General features: G+C 43.1%; 7 protein-coding genes and 1 long non-coding RNA gene across 14 annotated transcripts in view; 3 read left to right on the top strand and 5 right to left on the bottom strand.

Moving 5' to 3' along the window:
- The window catches only part of inppl1a (inositol polyphosphate phosphatase-like 1a), a 39,812-nt gene extending 38,432 nt beyond the window's left edge, over positions 1-1,380 (bottom strand). For 2 of the 3 annotated variants that reach the window (XM_066699212.1, XM_066699213.1), the window contains exon 1: positions 370-1,277. In XM_066699212.1, the coding sequence (XP_066555309.1) occupies positions 370-521 (152 nt within the window). In that variant the 5' untranslated portion in view covers positions 522-1,277. Of the gene's footprint in view, positions 1-369 lie in introns of all 3 variants that reach the window. The other variant, XM_066699214.1, reaches the window with a different exon arrangement.
- A 73-nt stretch (positions 1,381-1,453) lies between these two features.
- LOC136746613 (uncharacterized) lies at positions 1,454-2,390 on the top strand. The gene is made up of 2 exons (XR_010816405.1): positions 1,454-1,784; positions 2,161-2,390. It is a non-coding gene; the product is annotated as an uncharacterized LOC136746613 (long non-coding RNA).
- Positions 2,391-3,884: 1,494 nt separating this feature from the next.
- On the bottom strand, positions 3,885-8,671 carry folr (folate receptor). 3 transcript variants are annotated; one of them, XM_066699216.1, is made up of 5 exons: positions 7,907-8,671; positions 6,261-6,432; positions 5,628-5,816; positions 4,603-4,738; positions 3,885-4,181 (listed from the first exon to the last, which is right to left on the bottom strand). In XM_066699216.1, the coding sequence occupies exons 2-5, from the start codon at positions 6,393-6,395 to the stop codon at positions 3,916-3,918; spliced, it is 726 nt and encodes a 241-aa protein (XP_066555313.1). In that variant the 5' UTR covers positions 6,396-6,432; positions 7,907-8,671; the 3' UTR covers positions 3,885-3,915. The 3 variants fall into 3 exon arrangements, with proteins under 3 accessions (XP_066555313.1, XP_066555312.1, XP_066555314.1); XM_066699215.1 differs by having other exon boundaries at positions 6,261-6,399; positions 7,907-8,669; XM_066699217.1 differs by lacking the exon at positions 7,907-8,671 and adding an exon at positions 7,743-7,849 and having other exon boundaries at positions 6,261-6,399.
- Positions 8,672-8,752: 81 nt separating this feature from the next.
- Positions 8,753-11,743, top strand: anapc15 (anaphase promoting complex subunit 15). 3 transcript variants are annotated; one of them, XM_066699221.1, is made up of 5 exons: positions 8,753-8,890; positions 9,592-9,760; positions 10,202-10,261; positions 10,408-10,548; positions 10,696-11,743. In XM_066699221.1, the coding sequence occupies exons 2-5, from the start codon at positions 9,641-9,643 to the stop codon at positions 10,741-10,743; spliced, it is 369 nt and encodes a 122-aa protein (XP_066555318.1). In that variant the 5' UTR covers positions 8,753-8,890; positions 9,592-9,640; the 3' UTR covers positions 10,744-11,743. The 3 variants fall into 3 exon arrangements, with proteins under 3 accessions (XP_066555318.1, XP_066555316.1, XP_066555317.1); XM_066699219.1 differs by having other exon boundaries at positions 8,755-8,890; positions 9,562-9,760; XM_066699220.1 differs by lacking the exon at positions 8,753-8,890 and adding an exon at positions 8,941-9,099 and having other exon boundaries at positions 9,562-9,760.
- A 97-nt stretch (positions 11,744-11,840) lies between these two features.
- Positions 11,841-14,469, bottom strand: tomt (transmembrane O-methyltransferase). Its single transcript, XM_066699222.1, has 4 exons — positions 14,186-14,469; positions 13,516-13,787; positions 12,618-12,814; positions 11,841-12,488 (listed from the first exon to the last, which is right to left on the bottom strand). Exons 2-4 carry the CDS (start codon positions 13,775-13,777, stop codon positions 12,168-12,170), a joined length of 780 nt encoding a protein of 259 aa, XP_066555319.1. The 5' UTR covers positions 13,778-13,787; positions 14,186-14,469; the 3' UTR covers positions 11,841-12,167.
- A 624-nt stretch (positions 14,470-15,093) lies between these two features.
- sfrp2l (secreted frizzled-related protein 2 like) lies at positions 15,094-17,537 on the bottom strand. Its single transcript, XM_066699208.1, has 3 exons — positions 16,448-17,537; positions 16,127-16,198; positions 15,094-15,906 (listed from the first exon to the last, which is right to left on the bottom strand). Exons 1-3 carry the CDS (start codon positions 16,947-16,949, stop codon positions 15,596-15,598), a joined length of 885 nt encoding a protein of 294 aa, XP_066555305.1. The 5' UTR covers positions 16,950-17,537; the 3' UTR covers positions 15,094-15,595.
- Positions 17,538-17,597: 60 nt separating this feature from the next.
- Positions 17,598-21,332, top strand: lamtor1 (late endosomal/lysosomal adaptor, MAPK and MTOR activator 1). The gene is made up of 5 exons (XM_066699211.1): positions 17,598-17,788; positions 18,643-18,788; positions 18,921-18,998; positions 19,470-19,593; positions 19,719-21,332. Exons 1-5 carry the CDS (start codon positions 17,747-17,749, stop codon positions 19,809-19,811), a joined length of 483 nt encoding a protein of 160 aa, XP_066555308.1. The 5' UTR covers positions 17,598-17,746; the 3' UTR covers positions 19,812-21,332.
- On the bottom strand, positions 20,797-25,813 carry lrrc51 (leucine rich repeat containing 51). Its single transcript, XM_066699210.1, has 5 exons — positions 25,118-25,813; positions 24,684-24,755; positions 23,101-23,306; positions 22,517-22,665; positions 20,797-21,951 (listed from the first exon to the last, which is right to left on the bottom strand). The coding sequence occupies exons 2-5, from the start codon at positions 24,733-24,735 to the stop codon at positions 21,792-21,794; spliced, it is 567 nt and encodes a 188-aa protein (XP_066555307.1). The 5' UTR covers positions 24,736-24,755; positions 25,118-25,813; the 3' UTR covers positions 20,797-21,791.
- Positions 25,814-26,379: the final 566 nt, after the last annotated feature.

Genomic DNA, 26,379 nt, shown 5'->3' with positions numbered 1-26,379 from the left:
TTAAAAACTATCACATGTACTTTTGGCATGGTCCTGGCTGTACTTCTGCCAGGCCTAAAGCGGCCATACACAGATGATGGCAATGCTTCATTCGCGATAGCTCGACGAAGTACAGTAGCAATCAATCAGTAAACATCCACAGTAGACCGTCGGTTTAAACAATACGTGGCACCAGCGCTAGCACTTGCTGACATTTGTATCATTTTAACAATGCAGGCTCTGCAACTGTCTAAACCACGATATTATGAGCCATAGACTGCATGGATATAGCAATATGTGTTGCAGCAGTAGCACAGCAGTATGAGGTCGAGTAAGCAGGGGTCAGACAGCACACAGCAGCACACAGGTATAGGCAGGAGCCGCACTCACAGCACGCACAGCGCGTACGCCCCGCTGACGCTCTCGCTGTCCCGCACCAGGAAGCTCCCGTCCCGGGCGGCTCTGGCCAGCAGCTCCTCGGCCGCAGCCCGGCTCAGGTCCCGGTGGTACCACAGGGCAGGAGGGACCCCGCTGCCAGCCATCGTCGGTGCCCGGACAAAACCCCTCAGCCAACACAAACACCAGTTTCTGGATGCAGATTAATGAATCAAATCAAAAAAAAAAAAAAAAAACGGCAGGATACGTCCAGAAAATAACAGCGTGTAACTTCAGCGCGTTTCACAAAGTGCAATCCAGGATCCCCTTTCCCCACGGAAATAAATAACACATTAATGCATCGGGAAAAGTGGGGGGTCTTCGTCTAGGCATGTGTTGCGGGCTCTGTTTGATGGTGTTGTACTTATGGTTTTAAAAAGGAAGGCGATGTTAAATGTATAGCGTGAGTTAGTAGCACGCACAGTTCGTAAAAACCAAAGATAAAGTAAGTCCTATTTTCTGTAATACAAATACTAGTAAAGCGGGGGTTCAAACGCAAAAAGAGCGGCTCACTTCTGAATTTCAGTGTGCAGAAGAGTAACTGCAGTTCGTGCGCTGCCCCCCCAGACTGACTGGATTTAATGGTGCGAGAAATGATTCCCACCAAACTGCACAATCCTTAAAACATCCCAGTTACTCCGTCCGTCCCCACTGTACATCCGCGGCTATTTCATTAGATCTGCTCCATACGCGTCCGGAATATAAACCCCCCAACTTTCCCATCTTCGTTTGTATTCTTGCTTCGGGAAAAACGAAAAACAAAGTTGACCTCCAGCAAGTTAGCAGCGGCTCGTCGTCCCTGTGGAGCAGCTTCCTGAAACCCACGGCCAACTTGTCTCTCTCCATTGAAATCCCACTGTCCAGCTCGGGAGCACTTGCTAAAAAGGGATCCCACCCCCTCCCAACGCGAGGAGACCGTCTCCCTTTTCCTGCTAAATCCTGTCCCCGCGGCTCCCTCTGAGCGTGCTCGCCTCTGCCCGCAGAAAAAAGCAAAGAAGTTACCGAGAAAACTTCCTGCTGGGGTTTTTAAAGGGCCAGACCACGACTTTCAAACAGAATAGAGTTGTGCTCTCTGGTGCATATGGATGTGTGTGTGTGTGTGTGTGTGTGTTCTTGCGACCATGTTAGACGTGCTTCCTCTGCTGTTATTTCATTGCCACGCATCGTTGCGCACATGCTTTGTGTTGCGATGCTTTTGGACTCGATGCATGTTCGTGGATCAAAACACAAATCGCCACGTCGAAAACCGAACTATTTCCGAGCGAAAGAAACGGGGTTGTGCATGTATTTTAGCTTGAAATGTCTCCACCTCGAGAGAACAGCCAAAAAAGTCCCTTCCTGGTCTTCATTTCGAGGTGACCTGGAACAGGGTTTGTATTGGAGAGGCACAATGTGAATCACTGAAATGGTAATACTGTGGGATACAATTGTTTTCTGGGATACAAGAGGGCATGCAGATGCTCTCATCACGCTTCAGTGCTTTTCAAAATGCAGAGGAGTTGCAGTTCTCAACGATCTGCTGAAATGCAGCACTAAAGCAAGACCACAAAAAGGAAATGCTATTAAAGCCCCTTGATTATAAACCAATGCAAATGTAAGGCAATGGTTATTTGAAAATGTGCTTCAACAGAAAGAACATTTTAAAAACTTTTACAGGTGCATAATCTTCACTATAATGTGTGACTGAGATTTTATAATAACACGGATAAAACACTGAATATTAACATCGATGCCTTTTCTTAATAGAATTGGAGTCTGTTGGGAAATGCCCTCTGCAGCAAAGACTCACAGCAGGAAAATTGTGGATCTGGCTACAGCAACCCTTACTGCCTCACCATCAAAGGACTTTGTGTGGAACTATTTGCTTTTTCTATCGGCCACGGTCAATCTTCCATCATTTCTAAGCAGTAGTTGTGTAAAAACAGCTTTCTGTGGAAACTTGTGAACTGTAAATAAAGACCTATGCAATGAAACCACTGAAAGACTGTTCTTCTAAATGTATTGGTTTCGCTTTAATCCTAATTGAAAAAAGATCATGTTATAATTTAGCACTGAGTTTCCTACTGAGCAATAATTATGGTGTGATTTAACCAGGGGTCATGTGTCTTACAGAGGCAGACAGAAGGTTGAACTAATTTATTTTGTTGTTGTTGCTCTCAGCATGCCAGAGAGTACAGCTCTGTGGTTTAAAAATCAAGAGTAGGAACAATAGAAATATATCGCATGCAAAATTAAAAAAAGCATCTTAGCTTCCCAAAACATTGTGGAAGTGTAATGCATGTCACTTAAAGCTTTCAGTAGGAAAATCACTTGTTCATTAAAGAGGGCAGAACATATAAGGGGGTTATGTATATTTTCTCAGGCAAAAGATCACACTTTTGAACACATTTTCTATTACAGATGCCTTTGATTTTCTCCTGGACACTTTTTGTTTTGTTTTCCACCCACTGTAGCAATTACTTCAAGCAGTACAGACCCTTTTAGAGTAACAAAAATAGCAGAATTGAGATCACAGTACAGATCAGGCCACAAGAAGAGCTTCAATTAGCTCTGAGGAAGCAATCTGAAGAGAGTAGTGCTCGGGAATGTCAGTCTTAGTTTTGCTTTATTTGCAGTAAACACACCCCTATATGCTGGTATAAGCTGCAGGTCAAGGTTATACTCCAATAATGAATGTAATGCTGTGAGCTTCTTACTCTCAGAAGAAATGGAATGACCTTGTGGGCATGAGTCATAGTTTTGTCATTTTTCCATGGCTGACGAAGAGTTTTATAAATAAATAGAAAAAAGCAGTCTGCTGAGCACAGAATATGGAAGTGGCTTTTGAGTGGCTTCTTTTTTTTTTTTCCAATGTGACCCTTTAGGTTTGCTTCACACCACAAAAATCTTCCCATCAGTCAAAACGGGAACCTAGCAATTAAGTGGAAAGAGAATGAACAAATCTCAGATAAGAAATGCTTGGATATCCTGAGCATGCTTCAACATTTACACTTTCCTTTCAGACTCCTTGGATTATAAAGTGGGAGCTGGCATAACCAAAATAAAGCACCTTCCAACACCTTATTGCGGCGCGGTGTTCTTCCCACCAACGAGAGAGAACCTTTTATGTATTCATGACATGGTATATCAATAAAATAAAAATAAAACACTTGGGAAGTAGAATTGATACAGGGGTGCACAAGACTAGCATATATCAGCATCGGTTTGTAGAGTACAAGAGGGCCAGCATGTAGCCCATGGCAGTGTTGTCAACAAAGGTGGTTTTATCATGTTTTCCAGCTACATGTGTGTCTAAATATGCAGTTCATTTTAGGCTTAGGATCGAAACACACATATATGATCCTTTTGTACCCGGTTAGATAGTTATGGATCCTCTGCTGGCAACTATCCTATGAGCTTCAGTGTATTTATATGCAGTATTTCCCACTGGCAGCAACATATCAAGTGTCTACATAAATAGAGAAATAAAAATTAAAAAACATTTTCTGTACAAGCTTTTATTCATGACAAAAACAGAGCCAGGAGCACTGAGAGGAGAGGCAAAAACACAGGAAGGTTGGAGGAAGGGGCCTTTGCAGCATAGTATTCTGCCACAGCTTTGTTGGGATTACTCCCGTTAAACCACATCTGCATACAGCGGCCACTGCCTCTCTTGAATGTGGTATAGGCATAAGAATTGGACCAGATCTTCTCACACATACTCTGAGGTGTGGGGAAAATATCTGTAAACTTCTGGCATTTTGTTCCAATGGGGCACTGGTTTATACCTGGAAAGGAAATGCAAGATGAAAAAACAAAACAAATGTAGGAGACTGAACTTATTTTGAACTTTTTATTCTAACAGTGTAATTGTTTTAGGAAGGGGTGGACAGTTATTATTTATCCTTGTAAATTCAAAAGAGATTTTGCACAAAGAAAGCAGGATGTGCCAAATTAAAATAAAATGGACAGCAAGAAAAGGGATTAGCTCAGACTTCATCCTCTGGTGCATAACAATTTCTAAAAGCATGCCATTGAAAATGCTCTATGGAAAACTGAATGCAGAGTCAGTGAACATTAAGATCATAAGTCCAATACCCAATCACAGAATAATTCACCAATTTCAATAAAAACATTAAAACAATTCTGGCAGCAATGTCTGGGTTCCTCTTTCTTCATGCTATTGCTGCATTGTACAGAGTAACATACCTGAGCTCCAGTCCCAGCCCTTGTGCCAGTTCTCTTTGCAGGTGAAGTCCAGTTTGCAGTCCTTCCACCAAGTCTCACAGTCTTCTTGGCAGAGCGGCACGTTCAGGATGCGTTCCTTACGCCAGGACTGGTCCACCTACAGCACAGGGAGTCACCATCTTAGACAATCTGTGTTAATGAATCATAACCCCAATGCGAAAAACCAACATGACATAACAAATCATGCCAGGGTGGTGGCTTCCTGTTTTGTTTGTTTGCATTTCCTTAGTGTGAAACACCACACTAGACAGTAAACCCAAGCCCTCCCCATTCATATCTACACAGTACCATGCCTCTTGAATTCCACAGAACACTAAATACCAAACCACATGCCTCATTAAAACTGGATCCTTGCCTCTCTTTTACAGATTTTGAGCATTTATGTTATTCCCTTCAGTTTCACTATGGTCTCCTTATCTGGCCTGTTATACACCCCATTTATATACATTTAGGGTGTTCCTTATTTGGTCATCTAAATATTTTAGATGTCTTCTTAAATACAAATAAGAGGAAACAACAAACAGAAGTGTATATATTAGGGTAGCACTGATCGCATGCATGGCTAATTTTGCTTCCTCTCAAACTCCAGTGCTCACAAAACCAAGCATTTTGCAAACTTCTGAATGAAGGCCTCTGTTGTCTTTATTTATCGGACGACTTTGTCAATTAAAAAAAAAAAACACCTTTGCCTTTAATTAAATACTTAATTAAATTAGGCAGGTCTCCAGAAACTGAATACCAGACATTCTTTACACACCCTGACAAATGGTTTTTAGAAGGGTTAATGAGAAGTCTACAATTAGAAATTACAGTAGTGTTTCCCACACATTGCCTCTTATTGTTAATATTATAGTGACATCTAGAGGAGGGACATTGAAGGACTTCTCCTGCGATTAAGCGCTGGAACTTCAACATTATAGTGACCGTTCTGGAACTCAATTTAAGAATATGAAAAACTGTTCTAGATCTATGAATAGAACCCTTACCTGGTCAATCCAGGGCCCCAGGTGGGGAGAGCACTCGTAGAAGCAGGTGTCCTGTATGAAATGCTGTTTGCAGGCTGGTGTCATGGTCCCACAGTGGTTCCAGTTGAAGTTGTACAGGTTCGAGTTGTCTTCGTGCGCCTCCTCTGTGGTGTTGGCCGTGCAACAGGCATTGTCCCTCCAGGGAGCGCACTGACAATGCGCAGATAGGGGTTACAGTTAGGAAAGAACAGTAAATAAGTTGACTCCTTATAACTGCATAGAATCATCTGGTTCCATTGTTATTCATGGAAGCATATGGTTTTAATGCATAATTTGGATTAGTGCATGAAGTTCCGTGGTCCCTGCTGTCCACTACTGTAAAGTTCAGACTTCAAATTAGTAGTTTGAATGTTTTTTATAACTCATGATTATCCTATAGGGCAGTGGTTTTCAAACCGGTCCTGGAGTACCCTCTGGCCTGCTGGTTTTTGTTCCAACGAGGTCTTAATTGCTTAATTGTAAGCATTCAATTAAGTAATTAAGACCTAGGTTGGAACAAAAACTAGCAGGGCAGGGGGTACTCCAGGACCGGTTTGAAAACCCCTCCTATAGGGCGATGGCTTATAAGCTGGTTCATATAACTGCTTTTCTTACCTGTTTGTAGAGCTGGCCCTCTGGTCCAGGCGTTCTCTTTTGATGTTTGGCATTCATGCACATGTTCACCATGTCCACATTGTCCACAGGTGATGCCACAGAAACCAGGGCCAACAACAAGATCACCCTCAACATTGCTCTGTAGTAAACAGATTGTGAGGCTATGATGGATCTAGTTGTAAAATAAAAACACTGAGAATGGAGAATGTCCAGTGGTTCATCAATTAAGTAACAGGATATTTCTCAGTCATTTGATGCAAAATGTCCAAGCTTTTTATAATGTAAAAGAACTTCACATTTTCTATACTAGTTCGGAAACCTGTCCTGGAGTACCACTTTCACATTCATTATTACGGTTGGTTTGAACAACAGTGAAGCAATTTTGTTCAGAAGCAAAAAACACTGAAAAACATTTTGAAAAATAAATTGATGGGGGACATAACACACACAAAACCCAACGTGGAATTTCAAATGCTGCTCGGAAAGGCATTTCCTTCTATAGCAGTGGTGTTCAAACCGGTGCTGGAGTGCCCCCCTGCAGTTTCTTTTCCAACCGATGTCTGTCTTACTTACTTACTTACTTACTTACTTACTTACTTACTTACTTACGGGTATATTGCTTTGTTAGTTCAGTTAAGGATTAAGACCTCGGTTGTAACAAAACACAGCTGGCCAGGGGGTACTCCAGGACCGGTTTGAAAACCACTATTCTATAGAGTTGATAATTCACAGGCGTCCAACCTGAAAATGTCATCCATTTAAATCAGGGGTGTCAGACTCCAGTCCTGGAAGCCCGCAAGCCCAGCTCCCCGCTCCTTAATTGGGCTAATTAAACAATTAACTGGAAAAATGGAACACTGCTCTTCAGACTCTGACATGTTCTGTGGGTTCAAGGTTTTGAGGAATCAATCAATTCAAAGGTAACGGATATACAAATAAAGTATGAAAGTTTTAGATACGCTTACCTCAGTAAATAATAACATTAAGTAATTGGGAGCTCCCGTTGGAACAAACACCAGTACACACTGCGGCAACCCGCGGACTGAAGGGACACACCCCACATTTAAATGGTTATGAAATATTCAGTTCTAGTTTATCGTTTGCAAAATCCATTAGGCACATATTTTGACTTGTTAAGTGTTTTTAGTATTACATGATTTCAATAGATATCACGTTTATCTAATTATAAAATTCTAAACAAACGCATAATACTGCATAATTTGCCCAATTTGTTTAATCATGTGAATTAAATGTAATGGCAATTACGATTACCATTACACTGACGTCTTCAGGGTTATCTACAATTGCATTAGCCAATTACTATATAAATGTAATTGCTAACCATACAGTCACAATTCCAATTAAGCCCAGATCTGGACACAAAGTTATTTCGGGAAAAACAGGGCCTTGGATTTTAGCCAATAGATTTGAGTTTTTAACTCTCACAAGGTGTTTTTAAGATGTCGTGGCAGACGCACTTACCCAGGGCGACTAATAGTTGCCACCAAATATAGACCTTCAATTTTCGAAAAAACATATTACAATAAGTGCAAAATAAATAAATACATCCTACAATAAAATTGCGAAATCAACTCTGTTAAGTGGTATATAGTTATGTTAAATAATACACATCATAAAAGCAATACCTTCTGTGGTGTATCCTCTGCGTTTAAAAGCAGATCCACGCATGTGGCTCGCAGGGCTCCACAAATGACGCTCCTGGGAGGCGCGGGCGGCATGTGACGGCGCAAAGTCCGGCTCTTGTGCGGGATCCACAATGCCGGCCGAAGGTCAAGGTGACTGAAAAAAAGCACTATAAACTCAAACCTGCGTGATCTAGATTTTATCGTTTTGAAAGTGAAAAGCCACAACTGTGTATTTGATTGGGTTTTTGTTTGCAGCTCTTAGACAGGTGGAGAGGGTTTGGGTGGGCAGGCCGCTACATCCTAGGGCAGGATAACGTCTCCAGTTAATTATTATAAGCAATTAAAGCTGTGAAGAGCAAACAGACCCATTATCTTTAAACAAAACAATTGTAATGGTCATAATGTTAATTGGAGGGTCATGGTGACGTTATCCGTGTAACTGAGGAGATCTGTCTGAGATAAGATGTTAGGGCTGAGAAAAATGCGTATCATCATCATCATCATCAGCAGCAGCAGCAGCCCATATTAACCCACTGGATGGAGGCTGCCCAAGATGTTTCCACCTGCTTCTCCTTTCCATGTCACGCCTGCAAAGTTTATGATTTCATCTTCCCATCCTTTATGTGCTCGTCTTCTACTTCTAGTTCGAGGTCTTTCTTCATCCCCCGGGTTCCATTCGATCTCCGACTGCCCATCTTTGATCTCGTATATAGATGGACACATGAATACATCAATATAGTCCTTATATATGTATGTGTTGTGCTTTATATTTCAGCGTTTGTAAAGTGGTCGTTTTAACAACACAATATAGGTCACCGCTTTTCTGATATGTAGGCTACTGCGTTTCCTGGGACCTTAATGAAGCGGAACCAGGATCACTGTGAGCTGCGCGGGCGGGGGACTCTTAGCGGGGACACCGGGTTCCGGCTGTTAATAGTTTGAATTTTGCAGCTGTGCATCGGGACAGTTGTTCTTGTTTGCAAGGTACGAGCATTTCTCTTATGCTTTTACACATACAAGTGATGTTTCTCAGCGGTGCACTGTAGAGGAAACGTGTGACACGATGTGGGGAGGCGGCCGTTTGCAGCAACTTGGATATTTTGTCCACTTGCGTTATAGTACCCTAGCTCTGTGCAGAAACATTTTTTTTAATAGAATATACAGCAGATTGGATTTTTTGCCCGGGTTGTGTGGTATGTGGTTAAAAACACAGAAAGCTTGCATAGTTTTCAAACGATATGTTGATTACTTGTGAATGAAACAATTGTAAGGGGGTTATATAACTGCTTATTTAATACCTTTGCATTTCATTGTTTCGAGGAGTGATCTGTTTTTAAGCTTTGACAGGTGATGTCATGTTATTGTCCTCGGTTAGGTGATAAACATACCGAGTCGATTGAACGTTAGTAATGAAATCCGAATTCATTTCAAAATGTGCATCTGGGTCTCCCCCCTTTATCCGGCAATTCTTGGGTGGGTCGTGTTGTTACATTAGTGAAACACAGAAGAGTTAATCAGAATAACTGTTTAAGCCAGTGTATGTTTTCTGGGAACTGGTTAAATGCAATACTATACTCATCCAGTCATCCTGTCTCCAGTTATCCATTGCTTTGGACAAGTTACCATGACTTATACTTGTACTCTTCTATCTGCAGCTACAGTGAGGACATTAAACCTGTTGATAGTTTATTCCCCTTTGCTTTGGATCGGCCTGCCGGACCTCGTCTCCATAGGATGTCCACCCTGTTCCCTTCCCTGTTTCCGCGGATGACCGAGTCGCTGTGGTTTAATCTGGACCGGCCGTGTGTGGACGAGAATGAACTCCATCAACAGGAACAGCAGCATCAGACCTGGGTGCGTAACGACCGCCACATAAACCTTGACCACAACAGCAGTACAGTGATTTACAGAGCTCTTGCTCGACCATAAAGGTTTAGAGCACATCAGCCCAGCAATCCAGCAGTTTTTCCAGTGTAGTTTGGGAATTATCTGCTACATCCACCTGCCAAGTTTCACCTATCAAACTGTAAAGACGTACTGTATCTTTGATCAGTCATCGTGCTATAAAGATAAGTGTGGATCGTTTGATGGTTTTATGGAAACTCATGAAAACCTACTTTCTGAAATGCTGACACCAGACTTTGAGAGAGTGTTGTTAAACTTTTTTTAAAAGCTAAAAGTCCAGTGTTTTCTCCTGAATGTACAGTGAGTTTCTTTCTATAGCTAGGATATTTATTTGTCTTTTTAGAGACTCAGGAGTCCCTTAAAAACTAGCCACCTCTCCTTTTCCCACAGTTGCAGAGTATAGCTGAGAAAGACAACAATCTCATGCCCATTGGGAAGCCCGTTTCTGAGGTAAGAGTTTGTGTGGCGATTGTCTTCAGTTTTAGTATTAAGATCATGCTGTAAAAGCCAAGAGGGACGAAGGTGCTGCGCACTGGTGGCTATGAGTAGGAACTCGGTTGTTTGTGGCATCGACCGATCCACTTGATTTCTTTCAGTTGACGTACGACGAGGAGGAGGAGGAAGACGATGAGGACGAGGAGGACAGTGAGGAGGACTCTGAGGACGACGAGGACATGCAGGACATGGACGAGATGAACGACTACAACGAGTCTCCGGACGACGGGGAGATCAACGAGGTAGTGAGGGGTGACGCAGGCCAGAGGGTTTCTCCACTTGCACGTGTCGATGCACCATTCTGTCCATTAGATCGATTTAAGCCCATTGAGTCTGTTATATTGTGTTGATTTCAATGTTGTTTTTACTCTGCCCTCTGTCTTATCCAGGTGGATATGGAAGGTGCTGACCAAGACCAGGACCAATGGATGATTTAAAGCAGTTGCTCATCTGCACCCCCTTTAATGGACAAGACTGGCTTGGTGCCTTCAGATGTGATGGATCACGCATTTAAATCTGGAAAACCTGAGGACAACGGATTGCTATTGTGGCCTTTCATCCTCAATTAAAAACTGCTAGTGGACACTGTTTTCCGCATTATTGCGTGGAAAGACACATTGTGCATTTGACTGCACCGTATCCTTTGTGTTATATTTATCGTAATTGAGTACACACAACTCTGTAGGTTTGGTGATGCTGTGTGCACGTTCAGTAGATTTAAAAGGAGGGGGAAGTACAGACCAGATACACAATAGTTTTAAATATGGAATCAGGAGATCAACCAGGTGCTGATTTGTTGATTTCTCCTGCTTTTGGGGGTCCATACCATACCTCCTCGTTGTTAACAGAATGGATAAAGGCTCGCCACAGGATATTGTGACCATCCAGCTCGGAGTACAGACGGTGCAGTTCTGTGTTTGTCATGCGTACTGGAGACTCGAGGACACTTCAGTGCTGCTACAGTGAAACTCATTGAGTAACTTTAAAGATGTTGGTTGTCATGCCAGACAGTCCATTTCCTGCAGTCTCCTGAATTCATATTCCTGTTCCAACAGAGGAGACTGGACTTGCACACAAAAGCTCAGGTGGCTGTGAATTCAGGTGGAAATCTGTATTCATACATCACTTCTTTAATGAGTTTTAAAGAATATCAAGATTAATAATTTATATATATATATATATATATATATATATATATATATATAAAAAAAAACACCTGAGTAGAAGTGATGACCAAACCATACCATAAATATTACACAGCTTTTATTTGAATTTTCTTCAAATTCATTTTCCCAAATTGCACATTTTAACAGTTACAAAATGTGATGTTAAAAAAGTGAATTATGTTTATTGTGTATATACTTTCATTATTTATAGGTGGTTTGAATTGACCTGCTGAAAGCTATCTTGTGAACGTTAATAAAAAGTTAAATACAAGCTACAGGTTGCATATGTCTGTTAACTGAACAAGGAAAACAACTTTTAAAAACATTTTTGAAGCAAAACATCTCTAGAAAAATGTAATTTTTTCCTGTATTCCCCAAAACTACAGATTGGCCAGTGCTTTCTTTGTATTGAACTTCTCCCATTTTCTTAACTTAGTTTTTTATTGTTCTTACTGTCAAATGATAATAGCCTGGCAAAATGGCATTAAAGACTCTGCAGTTCTCCTGTTGACGTTTAAAACATGTTCTGTTTAACTACAGGCAAAAATGGCAATGCACCAGTGGACACTACATGAGAAAACACCTATACATGTTGCGTCCGGCTTTTTCTCAGGCTAATTTCTTTATTACATTTTTGCCATCCTACACAGATGGGGTGTATGAAAATGCAGGTCCAATCCCTCTGAGGCGCTCCTTTACTTAACCCCGAGGTAGGTGAGCTCTGCCATGCCGTCTCGGATGCCGGGGGTGTACTCCAGGGTAGCGCGGTGGGTGCGGTATTGGTACAGTCCACTCTTCTTCACATAGCGCAGGAAATGGGGCGCCCCTGGGAAAATGACATTATCGGCCAGAATAATGCTGCCCTTGCCCAGCAACCCACTGCCCTCCAGGAGCTGAAGGTCGGGGAGGTAGCAGCGCTTCCAGTGGTCCATGAAGACGAAGTCCAGTCGCTCCACCCCGTACTGCTCTCTCATTTTGGTGATCACCTCTTCTGACGTCCCCACTATCAGCTCCAACTGAGATGGGGACAGACGTGGGTTATGGTGGCTGGAGTCATGGAATAGCTAGGGTCTAGGTTTGTCATCTTGTCAACACTATACAAATTCTGAGTTCCATGTTCTGTGAACAAAATAAAATGATCTTACCGTGTCATCGTCGAAGCCAGCCAGACGGATGACTTTCTCGGCCACTTCAGCGTTGCGCTCGTCCATCTCCACGGTGTAGAGCCTGGCACCGAGTTGCAGCGAGCGGGCAATGCGGACAGCCCCGTACCCGCAGTGTGTGCCCAGCTCCAGAACGGTCAGAGGGGCATTGTCCACTATGAGTCTGTCCAGGACTTTACCTGGCATAGAAGAGACAGTAGAACACGTTGGATACGAATAACAAAAATATTCCTTTTTATGCATTTATATACACTGATCAGCCATTACATTATGACCACCTGCCTAATATTGTGTAGGTCCCCCTTTTGCCACCAAAACAGCCCTGACCCGTTGAGACATGGACTCCACTAGACCTCTGAAGGTGTGCTGTGGTATCTGGCACCAAGACGTTAGCAGCAGATCCTTTAAGTCCTGTAAGTTGCGAGGTGGGGCCTCCATGGATCGGACTTGTTTGTCCAGCACATCCCACAGATACTCGATTGGATTGAGATCTGGGGAATTCGGAGGCCAAGTCAACACCTTGAACTCGTGATTCATCAGACCAGGCCACCTTCTTCCATTGCTCCGTGGTCCAGTTCTGATGCTCACGTGCCCATTGTAGGTGCTTTCGGCAGTGGACAGGGTTCAGCATAGGCACCCTGACTGGACTGTGGCTTGCCCATTTTTCCTGCTTCTAACACATCAACTTTGAGGACAAAATGTTCACTTGCTGCCTAATATATCCCACCCACTGACAGGTGCCATGATAACGAGATTATCAGTGTCATTCACTTCACCTGGCTGATCGGTGTACATATATTGCTAAAACTGTCAAAAGTATTTGTTACCCTACACTAGAAGCCCGGAGGGAGAGCAAGGTAAAAACGTAAAGTCAGTCCACCTTTCCTTGGTCCGATGTTGCTCATGTACTCCACCTTACTGCACCAGTGGTCGAAGGTGTCGAGGATGCTGTTGGGGTCCCCGGGGGTGGCATGTGTCAGCACGTACTGGAACGCCCGCTCCTCCCGCGTCAGACTGGTTAGGCAGTCCTGTACCATACGCACCAACACCGCCCGGTAGAAGAGCAGGAAGTAGTAGCGGTACCGGATTATCAGCGTCACCACAAAAGGGAGGAACGCCAGAGCGATCGCGGGCGACACCATGTTTACCCTTCTGTAGAATATGCCACCAGAAATAATGACATAAATAAAACATTGCCGTTAGATACTCGGTCTCTGTCGCCATGCAATCATGTTACTTCAGCTAATCATCAGATAGAAAAAATGTATAAACACAAACAAGATCAGACTCATTCACTTATAATAGCAGCATCTTATTACCTGGAATCATGCAAACAATAGACCACTCTCAAAAGGATACTGGTCTTTCAGACTGCATGCAGACACATACATGCAAAGTCCTGGAAAACAGCAGAGACCAGCAGAGCAGCTCAAAAAGCTCCCGTACCAAAATGACAAACACAGAAAGTGTGCCCTAACTAAGGGGACAGTAAAGTTCCAGCACACAAGCAGCAAAGTACAGCAACACACACTTTCCAATTTTTCACTGACCTCTTCCTTGATCTTTTTTGACAGAAATCTAGACGTCTGGGGAGATGCAGCTCTCTTCAGTTTGGGGCCTTGAAGATAAGACAGGATAAATCAGCCGAGTCACGGCCACTGAGCAGAGAGGTGTGAATTATTGATAAGTGACCCCGTGCTCGTCCAGTAATTCACAGGGAGAGACCGGGGAGGATCAGGTTCTCAGACAGGTGTGGAATCGGCAGGGGTCAGATTACTTGCTTCAGTTGTTTGAAAACAGAAAAAGTTTCCAGAATTCTCCAGAAAATATAATGTACTCAGCTCTGCTAGAATAACGTCAGTTTCAGTGGAAGCTTGTGTTCTTTGTTAACAGTGATGAGTTGCATGTTGTAGGTTTATTTCTCCACCTCAGTAAGTATAAAAACACATATGAAGGGTTAACCATTTCAACAGCAACAAACCCATTTCAGTAACAGAAATGTCACTGTGACAGGTCAGCCCTGTCAAGGCAGAGCAATCGGTGGCCGCAGGATTGCTTCTCGTCGGTGTTGACAGCTGCGTCTCATTTAGGCGCTGTGCACCAGGTATTTAGACGCAGCTGCGGCGCTGATGCAGACGGCAATCTGCACTCTCACCACAGCTGTACCCTGTCATTTTCTTTCAGGGGAGAGATCCGAGAGCACCACAGCCCAGCTTCTGCCTCGGGGCATCCCTGAGACATTCCTGTGCCTGTTTGATTCATTTGCCTTTCTTTTGTACGTTTCTTTTCTTACTTTATTTCTTTCAAACTCCTCCTGGGATTTTGAAGACTCCTTGTGATGAGGATATACTTTATTGCAGTCTTCAATCGATAAATTGAATAAAAATGCCAGCCAGTTAACCTTAACCCCTCTGTGTCCTCCACTCCTGTTACAATTAATAATTCATAACACACTGTATTGTTTATGAATAGTAACTTTTATTGTTTTATTACAAAAAACAGGATCTTTACAGAAGGCTACCCAGTCCCAGGCCTGAATTATTTGTTTTTTCAGGTTTAATAAAAATGAAAAGAAACATATTGATATACAGGGACAGGTTCAATTAAAGAAGAACAGATTTGCTGACTCAAAGGTCTGTTTCTCACAGCTGTTGATATTATCCAGTTCTTTGTGGTTCTTGGTGCAGCTTACAGAAAGACAACATGCAATATTCGCTACAGTAAACCTTGAGCAGTTACTCCCCATCTTCAACCTTAGTCCACCCTATTGGTTGATTGACATCATTATTTACAAAACTTAGGGTATGCGCTACACCAAAGTAATTGTTTCTATATAGGTATTCTACCTAATGATAGTGCACACAATGTGTACATTGAATCACTTAAAAGAAGCTTTCTTGCAGTGTGTGCCTCCCCCCCTCTCCATACACATTTTCCCAACACAAACAAAAGCCCCACATTCAGCAGACTAATTTCTGCAGACTCCTTATGAATTTCCTCAGCTCCTTATCTGCCCGTTTCCAAAGAAGCATCCTTGAGACCATCAGCCTGCCTTCCACCTTGTTCCCCAAGGCGAGGATGGTGCCAGAGGAGTAATGATCCAGTTCTTCGCAAGCGCACTTGCTTCCCTCCTCCAGCCAGAGGTCGCTCCGGGCCATGGCCTCCTCTTCTGCGCGGTCACCTCGGCGCAACAGGACCCGGCTGCGGCCGTGAGCAACAATCCTTCTATCTGCCCCTTCCGAGGATGTCTCTTTGACTCGCAGCCTCACTGCTGTATGCACAGAAAAAGGAAAAAATAGCATGGAAGGAAAGGCATCTCAAATAGTGCAGCTAAAGATTAAGTAGTGCACGTTTATCTTTCACATTTTAACTAAAACGTGTAATGCAGTAATTAAAGAAACACAGTCACTGCATTGTATAGTCATACATCACACACACAAACACAACTGGTGAGCTCAACCATCCACTGTTGTTGTGTGATCTCTACTCACCAAAGTCACTGTGGCAGTACCTGCGCTGAAGCTCCGGCTCCGAGTCACTGCAAGCATCGCACATCACCGTCCCTGTGCAGACAAAAGGGTTCATGTCTCTCTTCACGTATTTCATGGAAAATTAATTAAAGCAACATCATTTGCGAAAATAAACTAAACTATAATATATAAAGTTAACTTTTAACTTCTGTTTCCCTTAGGCTATAGCCTACCAATACATTGTTGGCCGCAGTTCATCACAGTAAACATTTTTGTTGCCAATCCAACTGGGCAACAAAGTGTTGGAGATACGAAGCACCGGCGACAGCAGCAGCTACAGACCCGTGTCATTATGGTGCGGTGCGCCGCTGTCCTTGGCCCGGGGGCCCGTCGGCGGGATGCACACCTCGCTGCCGGCGGGGAACTGGCTGCAGTTGAACATGTGCGGCCAGGGGAAGCCGAAGGCGCTCATGACGGGCAGGCAGCCGGCCCGCACCCCCTCGCACAGGCTCCGGCAGGGCCGCACCGGTCCCGGCAGCTCCAGCAAGCACACCGGCGCGAAGAGGGAGCACAGGAACATCTTGGTGTCGGGGTGACACTGTTTGGCCAGCAGTGGCACCCAGGGGCCGGCCTGCTGCTGCGCCTCTCTCACGGTGTGATGGCCCAGCAGGTTGGGGAGCCGCATCTGCGGGTAGCCCACGCCGCGGCACAAGCCCAGCGTGTCGGGGATCGGCTTGCAGGCGGAGCGTGTGGAGCTCAACCCCGGGGAGGAAGCGCGGTCTGAGGCGAAGACACCGCCCGACGACAGCAGCACCCACACTGACAGTAGCATGGGAGCCGCCATTGGCCAATAGTTAGTAAAAAGAAACGAACTTCGATCTTATTCGATCAGTTTGCAATGACGTAGACTCCTTGTCCAGTTTGTGTGTGTGTATATATATATATATATATATATAGTACCCCAGTTATAATGGCAGTGCCACTGTTGAATAATCCCTTCGGTGTACAATAAAAATAACAGAAACGGCAGCACTGTTAAGACTGACACAGAGCTCAGTGAAGGCGGCACATCCTGCCAAACTGGTTTTTAACTCGAGCATCTGAATGGCATCCGGGGAGCACGTTTATTGAGGGTTATAAACGCAGGCCTCTCATTACAGAAGTGCTTTGAAGACATCTGTAAAGCGCCCCCACCCCCCGAGCTGTGTCAGACTTTAAATAATGTCACTAAGTAAACCCTTTGTTAATGTCCTCCCATTTGTAGACAACGTGCATCGCCTTTAAAGGTTGTTGGTATTTTGGGGGTAAAATCAAATGCTAAAAGCTGTATAATATGGAAACGTGTTCACACGTGCTTTCCACCGCTGTCATTTCAATCAGGCTCCCGCGTCACATGACCAGGGCGCGCCTGCAGCCGGGCTTCCCGCCGGCCGGAAGTCAGATGTCAGAGCACAGAGCCGCTGTCATGTGATAAGCGATCCGCGACTCGCAGAGGAAAAGGTAACAAGAAGCAGGAGGGAAGTTGCGACGTCAGGCCCCTACGCTGGATTTCTTTCTTTCCTTATTTTATTTACTTGGAAGAAAAGCTGGAGATTGTCTTCGGCTCGCTTGGCAGAGAGCCGAGAGCCCCCAGCGGACATCATGGGATGCTGTTACAGCAGCGAGTCTGAGCCCCAGGAGCAGGTACGGTGCCGGAGCGGTAGCGCGGCTGCAGTGCAGATATTGATGTGCCAGTCGGACAAATGCCCAACGTAACACAACCTACGATGGAGAAAATGCCAGCGGGGACTGGCCTGACACAAATAATCCCTCTTAACTGTCGTGCACATAGGACGTAACACCATGACTGTTTTGACGGGGCCTAAGGGAACGGGCGACACAAGTATTAACAGAATTGCATGTATAGTTATGTAAAGAAAGCATGAGAAAAGGTTTTAAAGCAGGTCCAGCTAGACAGATCCAAAGCACTCCCAATGCAAGAGCCGGGGCTCATAACTGGTTTGTTTTTCGATGCTTCACTTCCTTTAAAAAAACGAATGAGTTTGGCAACACAATCAACCTGCCTGTCACATGACTGTGAAACTTCGCAGCGATCTGCCAGTCACATGACACGCCGAGCATGATGGTGTCTGGGGGGGTGATGACAACAAGAAGCCTGTAGCATTGCAGCGCTGTTTGATTATTTTATTTGAAAGAGACACTAAAAGGGGGTATGCTCTTTTAGATCAGACATGGAATTTGGCTACTATCGTCTTGTAAGGGTGTCGGATAATATGCTCTCCAACGAGATACAGATCTCACAATTGCACATTCCAGTAGTAGGATGTTGTTCTCCATATGACATCCATATGTACACGTCAATGGCCTATTGAATAGTTCAGATAGCTTTGAGATCTACTAGTCTAAAAGTCTAAATCAGTGTTTCCCCACTCCAGTGCTGTGGGTCACCCAATCATTGATGTGTGAAACCCCCAGCCAGACTTGGCCACTGCCATTTCACGTGTCCATCTGTCTAACTCAATCCGCTGATTTTTCAGGACAGAAATGAGCGGAAGCCCTTGATCCCCCATCCCAACCCGGATAGCAAACCGACCAATGGAGCAGAGCGCAACTCGGCCAGCCTTCCCTCGGCGCGGACAGATGAGCAGGCCCTTCTCTCGTCCATCCTCATCAAGACGGCACAGTACGTACGCAGCGTGGAGAACAGACCTCGCCTGGGCCTTGAAAGTGTGTGCTTTGCTGCGCGCTGTATAAAGCCATTGCACTCCAGGATTGTCATTTTTTTTTTTTTTTTTTCTTCTGTTCTGTTCCTCAGGAATATAATTGATGTCTCTGCCGCAGACTCACAGGGGATGGAGCAGCATGAGTACATGGATAAAGCTCGACAATACAGGTGGGTCCTGATTTTAGCTTTGGCAGGGGGCACTCCAGGACCGGTTTGAAAACCACCGTGCTAAACCAAACAAACTTAATTATGTAACTTATGTATGTTCCTTGTCACTCTTAAATTTAAACTATTTAAAGATACAAGACCTGTTGATTTTTACTTGCTAACTATTAAGCTGTCAGTAGCAGCATGAAATGTCTTTCACCTTAACTGTTTTACTCAGAATTTATGATCTCATCCTCGCAAGAGCTACCAGCAACATAATAGAGCTGAAATGTTTTTGCATGACCAGGACCCAAAATTGTACGTTTGCAAAACAAACGGTCTATATCTAATGTATGGTCAATGCTACATTGAACAGGGGAAATGTGATCTATTAAATGGTATATTTGCAGAGATTAATCATCTAGGAAAGGTATGAATGTATTCTCCATTCAGGTTTGTGATTTAAAGACTAATCCCTTGTTTGTGTTGCAGTACGAGACTGGCAGTCCTTAGTAATAGTCTGTCACAGAAGAAACCCGCACCTCTGCCCTCACTAACTAGCCAGCCCCACCAAGTGCTTGCCAGTGATCCTGTGCTGTATTCGGACATACAACAGGTAAAAGAAGCTTAATGGAACATGATGTTTTTCGTTTTTTTTTTCTTTCAGCCATTTGATTCATTGTCTGTTTAGTTTTGCTTTTGGCAGTCCAGTGGTGTTGATTTTATTTTATTGTTTTGCAGGTCTCAAAGATCGCTGCTTATGCTTACAGTGCAATTTCACAGATAAAAGTCGACGCAAAAGAAGAATTGGTTGTGCAGTTTGCTATTCCCTGATCAACCGAGGGCTGTTCTCTGTCCCCGTTCCACCTGTGTGTCTCTCTCTTTCTCTCTCCATCCCTCTCCCTCCCATATGTCCCTAACCGAACCATTCATCTTTGTCTCTGTCCAAGATATTGGCAATGCCACCTTAAAGCATCAACCGCTGAGGACTTGGAAACAAAACTCTCAAAGAATAGGTTGACTCGTACCGAACAAGAACTTTTAAAGTGTGTAAATGAATCTCTCATGTGACCTGTGAAGGAATTTGAGATCCTTGCTGTTCCAAGTGCATTATTAAGAAAGTGTTAAAACTATGGCTTGGATTTTCACTATTTCAGCATTTTTATGATTCTTTTTAATGGGTAGAGCTCCATTAATGAATTGCCACCATGAAAAGTTTAACATAAAGGCCACCTGAGAATTTCTAGAAAACCTGTAGCTCAGAATAACTGGAGAGAGTGCATGGTTGTGCAGTGGGTTAATTTTGTTACTTTATATCCATGGAACCCATTGACTAAATCCAGTTAAGGTCCAAAAGGCTATTGGGTTTGGAAAACCTCAGCCTAGCCTTACATTGTCCACAGATCCTTCACACAACACTACACAGTTTGTCACAATGCAGAGCCTCTGCTCCAAAGGCATAGAAAGCAACGGAAGGGGTACATTTTCAAGTCAGGACCATTGAGATTTATTGGCAGAGTTTTTATGTAAAGACTCACTTAGTGCTACGCCCTTTGTGTCTCTGAGATTTGCTGTTGCCATTTCCCTTGCAATGTATAAGCACTTGAAATTCACTGGCACCCAGTTTAAAAAAAAAAAAAAAAAGCTTCAGAAAAGAGTTTTGTGTCAATGCCTTTAATGTACAGATTATATGGTGTAGGGGCAAGAATAATGTTCTGAATGAGCCTCCCATTGTACAGTTATAATTTGTGTGTTGCAAACCTGTTGGTTATCACAAAATACTGTTGAGAGTGGAAGAAATGCAGGAATGACAAAGTCACAAATCAACCAAGCCCTAGTTTTTATTAAGTTTTATTAATCACACTTTTCTTGCTTTTTAAAGGTAAAATTATATATGTTTGGAAGACTGCTAGGACTGGTCATTAAGAATATCTGATTCATGTGTTTCATTCGCCCCAGTGTTGGAGAAAAAATGACTAGTGTATTTTGAAGTCATGTTATCAGAAAAGACACCTGTATTTATTTTCTTTTTAATGTATTTATGGTCACTTTATATTTTTCTTTTCTGGTGTGAGCAGATCTCTAGTGCAAAGCCAGGCACTTTCATGGGTTTTAAAGGGATTAACCTTAGGGCTGTAAAACATCAACAGACATTTTATTTTTCGCTTCTTGCAGCGTGCTAATAGTATTTTTTGTTTTGTTTTTTACTTAAATGTATAATACTACCTGAATTACATTGTTTCTTTCTTAGGCTAGTACCAAAAAAGCGTTTATTAATAATTGATTCTGTTAATATCATTTTGTTTTGTTTTTCAGTTTAATGAAATTATGAATTAAAATATTTGAAATACCTGATACGGAAGTGATTGTTTTTGTTTTTTGTAAATGGTGAATGATTCAAACATTGACTTCAAACATTGACATAATGAAATATGAGAAAAATAACTTGTGTTCCATTATTACAAGCCCCAAGCCAGATACATTTCTGTTTTGCTAGGTGGTTTCTGCAGTTCATCAGAGAGTAAAATAAAACCACTTAGATATACAACTATTAGCTGTAGCTTTTAAAATAATTGGTTTGAATTAAGGCAATTTTCATAGTCCCATTTAATAAGGTTAAGTCTTCCTGATGGTGAATATGAGGTCTAATGATCTAACAACGGGAGCATGTAGAAGTACTATAACTCCTTGAATTGAAGAAGGCCACATACATTTAGAAGAATGTCACAGTATGGTGATGATCTCTTTAGTTTGAAACTGATCTTAACCACTATAAATAAAACATAAGCGGCCTGCAATGCCTGGTTTATTCTGTTATGAAAAGGCTGCTGAACTGATGCTCGTTGAGATCTTCTTGGAGTGTTTCTGTCGGTTGAATCCCCTCCTCCAGATCTGAGCTGTGTCTCGCTCCTGTCTGGTCACGCTGCTGAAATCCAGTGACTTCAGATGAGGAAGTGTGGAAATCACATAACTCCTAATAATATAAAGGTTATATGCAACCGTAAGAGAAAACAAGTGACATGAATCACACAAGCTGAGAGCAACTGATTGTGGCAGATCGGACATTTGTCAGCCTGAACAATTGTTTTTTTAAGATATATAGCACAGTTTAGCATACTGTATTCAAATATCCATCCTGAGTGAAGTTTATATTTATATAGCACATAAATGTAGCTGTATGTGTTTCAATGGCATGTTTTTTGTATTCTAAAGACCTTCCACTGCACAGATTAGATATAGCAGTTCCCTCACTGGCATGCAGGCGAGTGGAACATGAACTTTAGCTCATTTGAAAGTGTGCCAGATAGTAAAGCAGACACTGACGTTCTCCACACCTGTTCCTCACGAGATGACTTGAGCTGAACAGGCTTGACTTTGAAAATGAGTAACTACCAACATCTATAACGCTGACGGAGACATTCATCTCTGTGGAAAAATACACTTTCCCTTGGGGGGGTGAACCATTAACCGTTAATTGCAAGACATTAAACAACACTTTAAAAGTATAGTAATATAAATGAAAACCCAGCACCTCCTACCTGTAACCTTTCTCATTCTCCAGGGGGTTGCCATGTAGAGTCACACTGTGCAGATGGGGGAGCGCACCCAGCTTGTCCATCTCTGACAATTTGGAAATGCTGTTTCCATGAAGATACAACACCTTCAGCTCTTTGAACTCTGTCAGTGCCTTTGTGACAGTGATACAAAATGAAAGAAAACTTTTAATCCAGGTTATGTTTGTTTACTATTGTTTCTCAATTCATTTTGTTTGTTTTTAATTGAAACAATGTAGATTTAAGTTGTATAAATAAGCAAATAAATGTAAATGTGTCTTTTATATGTCTCTGATGATATAATTTATTTTAAACCCACTTTAGATATCATTATTCTAGAGCACATTAGTCACCCTGTCCTCACCATGATTAAGAATGACCCTTGAAGACATCGCTCCTACACAACATGAGTAAATATGCACTCTTAATGTACTGTTAATGACTGTCACATTGCTCCCAGTGACCTGCTAATTCTGATGTGCAGTTTTAGGTGGCTGTTGTTACCTTATAGGGGGGAACCATCCACACATGAAGTGTTGCAAAGAGGGAAGTTTCAAAGAACATCTTACTGAATCGATAACAGAGAGGTCGTTGAAAGACAGGTCGATCCAGGACAGCTGGGCGGGGTCGTCCATCAGGGCAGTGACAGTGCTGGTGAAGCCGCTGAGCTCAGACAGAATGTTGTTGTTCAGCCGTAACGCTTTGCTGCAGAACTTCCCGTCTGGGTTTTGGTGGACGGGCCGCACACCTGAACTGGGCTCTTCTGACAGTGCGTCTGGGGAAAGAACAGCCTGCAGGTGAACGGTGTGCACCATGCCTTACAGTAAAGATGTGCTACTGGGGTTTATTTATGCAAGGTCAAATGACATAGTGTACAGTGGCAAAACAAACAATAGAGAAGCTGAATATACAGCACAATGCAGCAATAACAGCAGAGGGAAGTCACAGTACAGATTATTACTGAGCAAGTAAGAGAACATAGAAAGTAAATGTGCTTTAAATTATTATACGCAGGGTGATCTTTAAGGTTTACAAGGGGGACGAGCTTTATCACATAAAAAAGCATTATATACTCAGCAAAAAAAGAAACGTCCCTTTTTCAGGACACTGTATTTCAAAGATAATTTTGTAAAAATCCAAATAACTTTACAGATCTTTATTGTAAAGGGTTTAAACAATGTTTTCCATGCTTGTTCAATGAACCAGAAACAATGAATGAACATGCACCTGTGGAACGGGCGTTAAGACACTAACAGCTTACAGACGGTAGGCAATTAAGGTCATAGTTATAAAAACTTAGCACATTAAAGAGACCTTTCTACTGACTCTGAAAAACACCAAAAGAAAGATGCCCAGGGCCCCTGCTCATCTGCGTGAACGTGCTTTAGGCATGCTGCAAGGAGGCGTGAGGACTGCAGATGTGGCCAGGGCAGTAAATTGCAATGTATGTACTGTGAAACGCCTAAGACAGCGCTACAGGGAGACAGGAAGGACAGCTGATCGTCCTCGCAGTGGCAGACCACGTGTAACAGCACCTGCACAGGATCGGTACATCTGAATATCACACCTGTGGGACAGGTACAGGATGGTACCAACAACTGCCAGAGTTACACCAGGAACACAATCCCTCCATCAGTGCTCAGACTGTCCGCAATCGGCTGAGAGAGGCTGGACTGAGGGCTTGTAGGCCTGTTGTAGGGCTTGTAGTGTTCTGCCATGGCCAGCGAAGAGCCCGGGTCTCAATCCCACTGAGCACGTCTGGGACCTGTTGGATCGGAGGGTGAGGGCTACGGCCATTCCCCCCAGAAATGTCCGGGAACCAGTGCCTTGGTGGAAGAGTGGGGTAACATTTCACAGCAAGAACTGGCAAATCTGGGTCAGTCCATGAGGAGGAGATGCACTGCAGTGCTTAATGCAGCTGGTGGCCACAGCAGATACTGACTGTTACTTTTGATTTTGACCCCCCCTTTGTTCAGGGACACATTATTCCATTTCTGTTAGTCACAGTCATAGTGTTATGTCTGTTACACTTGTTCAGTTTATGTCTTAGTTGTTTAATCTTTTTAGGTTCCTACAAATATTTTACACATACGTTTGCTGAAAATAAAAGCAGTTGAAAGTTTTTTGCAGAGTATGTGTTTTTTTCCATTACCTGCCATGGTGCTGAGACATTTAAATGAGAAATCCACAGGGGGGGCATACATTATATAGCCCTCAGGCTCACCTATAACAAAAACAGAAATGTTACAGTTACAGAAAACTAAATCAAGTCTAATCACCTCAAACATTGAAATGTTCCAAGGAAATATGAGATAGCAATAGTAATGAATTAGCAAAAGTGAGTAATTGTATACTATGTAAGTAAGTTATACTCTACTTCCTTAAATAATCTGTTTTACTTATTGAAAGTTATAGGCACATTCAAATGTGACCCTAAGGGTATATTAATTATAATTTGGAGTTTACTTTCAACACACACACACACACACACACACACACATATATATATATATATATGTAGTTGTTCATTTTAAAAGGTTCATGTTTACAGGTGCAGAATACTATGCATAGCTACAGAGAGCTCACCTCCTCAGGTGGATCAATGCTCTGATCTCTCAGCTCTTCAGGTGGATCAATGCTCTGATCTCTCAGCTCTTCAGGTGGATCAATGCTCTGATCTCTCAGCTGCTCAGGTGGATCAATGCTCTGATCTCTCAGCTGCTCAGATCTCTCAGCTGCTCAGGTGGATCAATGCTCTGATCTCTCAGCTGCTCAGATCTCTCAGCTGCTCAGGTGGATCAATGCTCTGATCTCTCAGCTGCTCAGGTGGATCAATGCTCTGATCTCTCAGCTCTTCAGGTGGATCAATGCTCTGATCTCTCAGCTCTTCAGGTGGATCAATGCTCTGATCTCTCAGCTCTTCAGGTGGATCAATGCTCTGATCTCTCAGCTCTTCAGGTGGATCAATGCTCTGATCTCTCAGCTCTTCAGGTGAAACAATGTTCTGATCTCTCAGCTGCTCAGGTGGATCAATGCTCTGATCTCTCAGCTCTTCAGGTGGATCAATGCTCTGATCTCTCAGCTGCTCAGGTGGATCAATGCTCTGATCTCTCAGCTGCTCAGGTGGATCAATGCTCTGATCTCTCAGCTGCTCAGGTGGATCAATGCTCTGATCTCTCAGCTGCTCAGGTGGATCAATGCTCTGATCTCTCAGCTGCTCAGGTGGATCAATGCTCTGATCTCTCAGCTCCTCCGCGGTCACAGCGTGCAGCAGCATTAACAACAAGACTGCGTTTCCACGGCGACCTGACGATGGGCATTGTGGGAAGTGTAGTCATTTCGCTTGATAAATACCGCACATACTTTTGACTATCGACATAAAAGTATAATTGAATATATCACATTTGAATGTAGGCTGACCGTACTGTAGCTAGCTAACTATAAGGCAAGAAGAATGTGATGTGCGTGTAAGTGCAATTATCGCCAACTAATGCGAAACTACATGTACCACAACACATTGCGGGAAAAACTAGTAGAGCATTTTGAAAATGCATTACAAGCATAAAAAAAACCTGAGCACATCTTTGTTTATTTATGAATTATTTATTTGAAAGTTAGTGCAACTTGTCTGTTTTTTTAGACTTGCTGACCACTCTACACGCATTGATAGATAACAGAAAGTTTGTCTTGCTTTTTTCTCCACAGTTGCAGAGAGCAAATAGGTTGATTTCAGGGGTTGGAGACTTGTGTAACTGTAAATGAGCGATGCTCTGAAATCCACTCTTGTTTAAGTTTAATAAATTAAATCTCGAAAACGCTGCGTATAATCGCTTGCCGTTCTCACCCCG

This window comes from Amia ocellicauda, chromosome 3, assembly GCF_036373705.1.
Source record: "Amia ocellicauda isolate fAmiCal2 chromosome 3, fAmiCal2.hap1, whole genome shotgun sequence".
NCBI classification, from domain to species: Eukaryota; Metazoa; Chordata; class Actinopteri; order Amiiformes; family Amiidae; genus Amia; species Amia ocellicauda.
The sequence above is the reverse complement of the archived record's forward strand: the minus strand, read 5'-3'. Positions and strand labels throughout refer to the sequence as shown.